This window comes from Sardina pilchardus, chromosome 22 (genome assembly GCF_963854185.1).
Source record: "Sardina pilchardus chromosome 22, fSarPil1.1, whole genome shotgun sequence".
Taxonomy (NCBI): domain Eukaryota; kingdom Metazoa; phylum Chordata; class Actinopteri; order Clupeiformes; family Clupeidae; genus Sardina; species Sardina pilchardus.
In genome coordinates, this window is record NC_085015.1 from 19801463 (window position 1) to 19808962 (window position 7500).

The 7500-nt window shown below is 51.4% G+C and overlaps 1 protein-coding gene across 3 annotated transcripts in view; it reads left to right on the forward strand.

Moving 5' to 3' along the window:
* capn15 (calpain 15) overlaps positions 1-7500 on the forward strand; it is a 35792-nt gene that overhangs the window by 20287 nt on the left and 8005 nt on the right. For all 3 annotated transcript variants that reach the window (XM_062525896.1, XM_062525895.1, XM_062525897.1), the window contains exons 4-7: positions 806-989; positions 2806-3029; positions 3966-4091; positions 4810-4962. In XM_062525896.1, the coding sequence (XP_062381880.1) occupies positions 806-989; positions 2806-3029; positions 3966-4091; positions 4810-4962 (687 nt within the window). The remainder of the gene's footprint in view (positions 1-805; positions 990-2805; positions 3030-3965; positions 4092-4809; positions 4963-7500) is intronic.

Here is a 7500-nt window from a genome sequence, read left to right on the forward strand (position 1 = left end):
ACACACACACACACACACACACACTCTCTAACCTTCACCTCTCGGTAGACTCATTCACATCCAGTCTCTCTCCAACCCAGAGGCTGAATGTTTGTTCTCCATGGTTTTGTGAATTTCCTCTCTTTCAACATTCATCTCTCGGAGTCTCTTCTATTTTCTCCTCTTTTACCTTTTCTGTCTATTTTCCCAGTGTAGCTCTCTCTCTCTCTCCGCCTCTCTCTCTCGCTCACTGTCTCTTTTTTTGTTTCACTCTCTCGTTCCCCAGATCATGCTGTCTCTGTCAGCTCTATACAGTTACTTCTATTATTGGACTTTTCGCACTCTCTCTTTCTCTCTCTCTCTCTCTTTCACTCTGTCTCTGTCTGTCTTTCTATTGTTCTGCTGTTTCAGACTCCTCTGGGGACACCACCAAGCCCCACTTGTTTTTTCTCTCTATCTCTTTTTTTGGGCCCACAGTAACACTCATTCTCCTCCTCCTCCTCTACCTCCCCCTCTCTTCCTCCTCTCTGTCCTCCCCTCCTCCTCCCCTTCCTCCTCTCCTCCTCCTCCTCTCCTCCCCTCTCCTCCCCCTCCTCCACTCTTCTCTCTCTCTCTGTCCTCCCCTCCTCCTCCCCTTCCTCCTCTACTCCTCCTCCACTCTCCTCCTCCTCTCTCTCTCCTCCCCCTCTCCTCCTCCTCTCCTCCTCTCCCCCTCTCCTCTCCCCCTCTCCTCCTCCTCCTCTCCTCCTCTCCTCCCCCTCTTCTCCCCCTCTCCTCTCCCCCTCTCCTCCTCCTCCTCTCCTCCTCCTCTCCTCCTCCATGTCAGGTTCCTGAGTGCGTTGGCGGTGTTGGCGGAGCGTCCTGAGCTGGTGGAGCGGGTGATGATCACGCGCACCATCTGCACCGAGGGGGCCTACCAGGTGCGCCTGTGCAAGGACGGCACCTGGACCACCGTGCTGGTGGACGACATGCTGCCCTGCGACGAGTACGGCTACCTGCTCTTCTCACAGGTGTGCTGGAGTTTACCTTTCCGTGTGTGTGACGTCTTATCCTGAGTATAGCTATGTGCTGCTGTGTGTGTCCTGTAGTGAGTATAGCTACTCGCTCTGTGTGTGTGTGTGTGTGTGTGTGTGTGTGTGTGTGTGTGTGTGTTGTGTGTGTGTGTGAGACTGTGTTGTATGGAAAAACGAACAATGGCGTGTGTTTGTGTGTTTGATTGTGTAAGTAGTTCTGGCACAGAAATGCTATCCTGGGACTTTTTTGTTTCCGCTAAAGAGGACACAGAAGGTGCGGCTTCAGCAGAAGGCTGATCGAATGCATGAGGCCATATGTATACATGTAGCATTTGGGACATACATTTATAAACGGGCTATTTTTACAAGCCAGCTCCACTTTGTTCAGAGGTTTTTGGCCATCTTTGAAATACATCAGTGCTAGACTGTATACTGGCCACAGTTGGACAGACATACAGTATGGAATGACTTGGCAGAATGCTGTATGTGTGTTATTCAGTATAACAGCCTTTAAGGCATTTATGATAGACACTTACATTGGTTATCCATGAATTATCACAGTATGTGTAGAATGTGTGAAGTGAATGGAATTTTCATTTGTGTCACAGGCATGGAATACAGTTAAAGTTTGTAATTTCCTGTGTGTGTGTGTGTTTGTGTGTGTGTGTGTGTGTGTGTGTGTGTGTGTGTGTGTGTGTGTGTGCGCGCGCTCTCATTGATCTCCTGTGCCCCAAAGCAAACCCATCCGTTTTAGAGTACCTCGCTTTAATCTCTGTTATTCTTGTGGTGGCGGGGGGTAAGTTTGTATTTAAGCCATGACCTCAAATGTGTCTGCTAATGTGAACTCTGTATTGGAAATCAGTAGAATCTGAATAGGCCACACAGCTGTGTGTGTGTGTGTGTGTGTGTGTGTGTGTGTGTGTGTGTGTGTGTGTGTGTGTGTGTGTGTGTGTGTGTGTGTGTGTGTGTGTGTGTGTGTGTGTGTGTGTGTGTGTGTGTGTGTGTGTGTGTGTGTGTGTGTGTGTGTGTGTGTGTGTGTGTGTGTGTGTGTGTGTGTGTGTGTGTGTGTGTGTGTGTGTGTGTGTGTGTGTCAGGCTGTATGTGTGTTACGTATGTCAGGCTGTATGTGTCTTGCGTATGTCAGATTGCAGGTACCGGTAAGAGAAGAAGCTAGAGCTAGTGAAGTAGATTTTTCCATCTCCCTTTCCTATTTTATTTTCTCTCGACACATCCCTCTCTCCTTCTCTTTCTCTCTCCCTCCCTACCCCCTGCCTTCATCCCCCTTTCTCCTCATTTCCCCATGTCTTCATCTCCTCTCCCTCTCTCTCTCTCTGTACTGGATGAGGAAGGGAAATGATTTAAGTTCTGAACTATTCAGTGGTGACTGATACCTGGTTTGGTCTGTTTGTCTGGTTGTGTGTTTTGGTACAGTGGGTTCCCTTTTTTCTCCCCCTTGGTTTCTTTGTCATTTCTGTGTAAGTTATTTCCCTGGTTATTGGTTTATTTGGTGCGGTTGTGTTTTGTTTGGGAGGGGGGGCGGGGGGGGTTAGGCTTGTTTTATTGCTGCTTGGTTTCCTTTTGACTGTCAATAAAGAAACCTCTAAAGTCACAGTCTCTCTCCCTCCCTCTCTCTCCCTCTCTCCCTCTCTCCCTCCCTCCCTCCCTCCCCCTCTCTCTCTCTCTCTCTCTCTCTCTCTCTCTCTCTCTCTCCCTCCCTCTCTCCCTCTCTCTCTCTCTCTCTCTCCCTCTCTCCCTCTCTCTCTCTCTCTCTCTCTCTCTCTCCCTCCCTCCCTCCCTCTCTCTCTGTGTGCAGGCCCAGCGTAGGCAGCTGTGGGTGGCCCTGATCGAGAAGGCGCTGGCCAAGCTGCACGGCTCCTACTTTGCGCTGCAGGCGGGCCGGGCCATCGAGGGGCTGGCCACGCTGACCGGCGCGCCCTGCGAGTCGCTCATGCTGCAGGTCAGCTCCACCAACCCACGCGAGGAGCCCATCGACACCGACCTCATCTGGGCCAAGATGCTCAGCTCCAAAGAGGCCGGGTGGGTAAACAAACAAACAAACAAACAAACACTCACACACTGACACACACACTCTCACACACAGACAAACAAGGGAGAGGGGAGGGGAAGAAAGGAGGGGAGAGGAGGAGAGTGAATTGGTGAAGAGGTCGAGAAAGAGCTGTCGCTGAGATGTGACCTACTTTCCTCCGTAGACTGTCTGCATGTATGCATTGTCTATTTCTGTTGCACTGGAGACACGGCTGTTGACAGAAACACACCACACGATGTGTTTTGGCATTTAATTGAATTTGTGTGGATGTACAATATGCAGCATGACTTCATTTAATACCTCGTATAGAAATGCAAAAACAAGATCACATTGTGCAAGTCATGCTGCTTAGACCCAGGACTTAGAAAGTGAATGAATGGATAGAATGGAATGAATAGCGTGGGGGCAAACTGCAGGGATGACAAGAAAGCAGCCAGATTAAGAGAAACTGTGAGACAGGCGGAGGAGAAAGAGAAAGAGGGAACATGCACACAAAGTGGGAGAAGGACGTCTGGTGACAGACAGAGAGAGGGGCGGAGGGGTGGAGGGGGGGGGGGGTGTGGAAGTAAAATGTGAGTCACATAAGCGTTTTAAATGTTTAGTTTGATATCACTTGAATGGCTCGGCTTCAAAGCAGCCGCCGTCCTGCAAGTGGGTGCTCCTGCTGCTCCGGCCCCCAGCTGTTCAGTCTCCCCAGACACTCGCTGCTGACGCACGCCTCCGCTGGGGGGGGGGGGGGGGGGCGGGGGGGGCGGCACCAATCACCTGTCGGCGACGCAGACGCATTCATACGGTGCAATTTATACGCGGCATATGCACAGCAGGCATTGTATTCCCAGACTATAAGCGCGATCGCGTGATGTATGTCGAGACCAAAGGAAGAGATTGTTGCCGGATTTGAACGTTGAGCTTCGTCTCTTCTGCAGGTTCCTGATGGGCGCCTCCTGTGGGGGCGGGAACATGAAGGTGGACGACGTCGTCTACGAATCCCTGGGGCTCCGTCCACGCCACGCCTACTCCATCCTGGACGTCCGGGACGTGCAGGGCTACAGGTGAGTTACGACGACACCCAGACTAGGAACGCAAAGGCACTCTCTGGATAATGACAGACAACAAGGTCATCTGCGTAGTTCCCACGCCAGCCTCGAAAACATGCCGAGTTTTAACCTGTTGCGACCTGCCGTTCACTACAGACAGCGTCTGGTGATAATGGAGGCTTGTATAAACACATTGGGGCTCACCGCAGACTCTTCCCTTGCTTGTTTGTGTCGCTAAGCCTGTCAGGCTAATGTAGCTAGTCAGCTGTCAAAGCCTCTGACTATCTCGCTGCGTCGCTGTCAGGAATTAGACGGCGCAGTTAAAACTTGTGTCAGAACAAGGGAGGTTGTGTGTGGAGTCTGACCTATTTTCCGCCTCCCTTCCCTCTTCGGCGCGAAATATATATATTTTTTTTATGGTCCGTTCATTTTTTTATTGACTCATAAGACATCACAATGTCCCCGGCTCCATAAACATAGCATGTGATTTGACAGAGTTAAACTCTGGCTAGGCCATTAGTCGGCCGTAGCCTGTCGGGGAGAGGCCGGCTCATACTGCCCTAACGGTTCCCAGCAGCCCACTGCCAGGTCCAGGTGCCATGGTGATGTCCAAATTGGCCACTAAACGCTGTTATGTGACAGCCTCCAGTTCAGATACAGCTGCTGCATATGAGCAAATTTAACATCCTTCCGTTCATTTTTTCTCTGTGTGTGTGTGTGTGTGTTTTCTCAGGCTGCTGCGGCTCAGGAACCCCTGGGGGCGCTTCTCGTGGAACGGCAGCTGGTCGGACGAGTGGACCGACTGGCCGCAGCACCTGCGTCACGAGCTGATGGCCCATGGCAGCAGCGAGGGCGTCTTCTGGATGGAGTACGGCGATTTCATCAAGTACGTCTGACGGCTGTCAATCAGCTAACCCCCCCGCAGCTCACTGACCAACACACAGATGCTCTCACAGACACACACACACACACACACACACACACACACACACACACACACACACACACACACACACACAGATGATGTTGGGTGGGGTGGCTTCTTTAATCTAGACACTGAGGTATCTATCCCCCAAATATGTTATCCTCCCATGGAAGCATGGCTCCGCGCATTGACCATTCACTGACCACACAGTGACCACGCACTGGCCATGCACAGCACAGCATGTCCAACCATGGAGGACAAATGTGCTAGTCTGTCGAGTGTGTGACCCTCGGCCCAACCCGAGGGTGCCCCTAAGTGCACTTGCCCCGCAGTGTGCACTGTAGAGATGGGACTGTTTGTCAAAACACAACAGACTCGCTCTTGTTTGAAGGCAGCCCTTGAAAGGAGGCCGAAAACACAACCCCCTGTTGTTTTCCCAGGCAGTGCGCACACACACACACATAAAAATAAAACCGTCGGAATGGAACAGGAAGGAGAAGCCGTTTCATTGCGTTTAGCTGCGGCCCTGTTGCTGTTCCAGTGGCAGTGCTGGAGATGAAAGCCAGAGAGGGTGACAGAGAGGCTCCCGAAAAAAGACAAGCAGGACTCCCAGCTCCCCCCTAGAGACGTGCAACATCAATGCACACAGAAACGGGGGAGTTGCTGCACTCCCTCTCTCTCTCTCTTTCTCTCTCCCCCTCTCTCTCCCTCTCTCTCTTTCTCTCTCTCTTTCTCTCTCCCTCTCCCTCTCTCTCTCCCCCTCTCTCTCCCTCTCTCCCTCTCTCCCTCTCTCCCTCTCTCTTTATCTTTCTCTCCCTCCCTCTCTCTGGCGGTAAATGACGGTCCCCCATTGTAAACATCTCTCCTGTGGAAGCCGATGGCAGCCGGAGCTTGCGCTCACCGAGCCGTCCCGCAGTGAGACGTGAGACTGCGTGGAGCTGTCTGTGAGCACTGAGCCGCAGTTTGAGTGTGTGTGTGTGTGTGTGTGTGTGTGTGTGTGTGATGTGATGTCTGGATCAGTGTGTGTGCATGTGGTGTCTAGGTGTGTGTGTGTGGGTGTGGTGTCTGGGTGTGTGTGGGAGTAGCGGGATAGGGGTATTTTCAGGATAACCTTTCCATTAGCAAGTCATTAAGGCATTAAACAGGTGACAGCGCTCCCAAGCCAAACAGTTGACGCAGTCAATTAAGCAGGGCTGCAGAGAATCCACACACACTCCATCTCTCTTTCTCACTCTAACACACACACACACACACATTCTTTCTTTGACTTACACACACAAGGAATTATCCTGTCTCTGAATATGTGTCTTGTGTGGTGTGAGATTTGGATACACACACACACACACACACACACACACACGTGCACGCACACACACACAGTGTGAGCAATGCCAGTCTTGTCAGCTGTAATATAGACAGCCACTCCTTTGTGTGGTCATGTTTTATTCAGATGTTTAAGAGTTGCACACAAGAGGCACATGGTACTGTGTGTGTGTGTGTGTGTGTGTGTGTGTGTGTGTGTGTGTGTGTGTGTGTGTGTGTGTGTGTGTGTGTGTGTGTGTGTGTGTGTGTGTGTGTGTGTGTGTGTGTGTGTGTGTGTGTGTGTGCGCGTGTGTGTGTGTGTGTGTGTGTGTGTGTGCGAGCTGTATCTATGCTCTGGGTGCACAGAAGAGGCAGTATTCTTTTGTCTTTCCGTGTTGTCATCACAATCTCCCTCTGTACGCCGGCGCAGGGATACGTGTGTGTAAAAGTGCCCGCTCCGTTCCATATTAGTGCTACTTCTCGAGCGAGAAACGAGTAGAAAAAAGGAAGGAACCAGATGAGGCGGGGGGGGGGGGGGGGCGAGGAGTGCTGAGAATGGCTCAGAAGAATTCCTGACTCGCCGCTTTGACACAAAGCCCCACTCCAGGGGCATCTCTCAAAGAGACGACCCACAGCACATCGCTCTTTCTTTCGCCGGTTTTTTTTTTCTTTTTTCTTTTCGTTTTAACGGTGCCCTCAGAACTCTGTGGCTTTCAAGAGGGCGGGGGAACTGAAGAGGACGGCCATCTCCAGCCCTGCTTACACAAGTCCACACACACACACACACACATCACACACACACACACACACACACACACACACACACAGGACCTGGGCAGACCTTACATTACATAGGAGTCTATACAAAGCAGGGGTCAAGTTCATGTTAATATTGATGATGATAATGGCAGCAACAACAACAACAACAGCAGCAGCAGCAGCAGCAGCAGCAGTAACCAGAGCAACAGTGGTGATCAACACATTCGTTTGCACAGTGCTGTTCGGCTGAAGTGTATGCATCAGCCGCTGGAATAAGCATCACTCGAGGCATGACAAATTGCTAAAGCGCTCAGCAAAAGCACGTGTTTAAAGGGTTTAAAGGAAACTTAAGTCGCCGGGCTGCGCTCGACTTGTTTACCCTGAGAAAGGCTGTCCGCCGCTGAGCGATAAGAGAGGGGGGTGTTGGGTTGACGACGC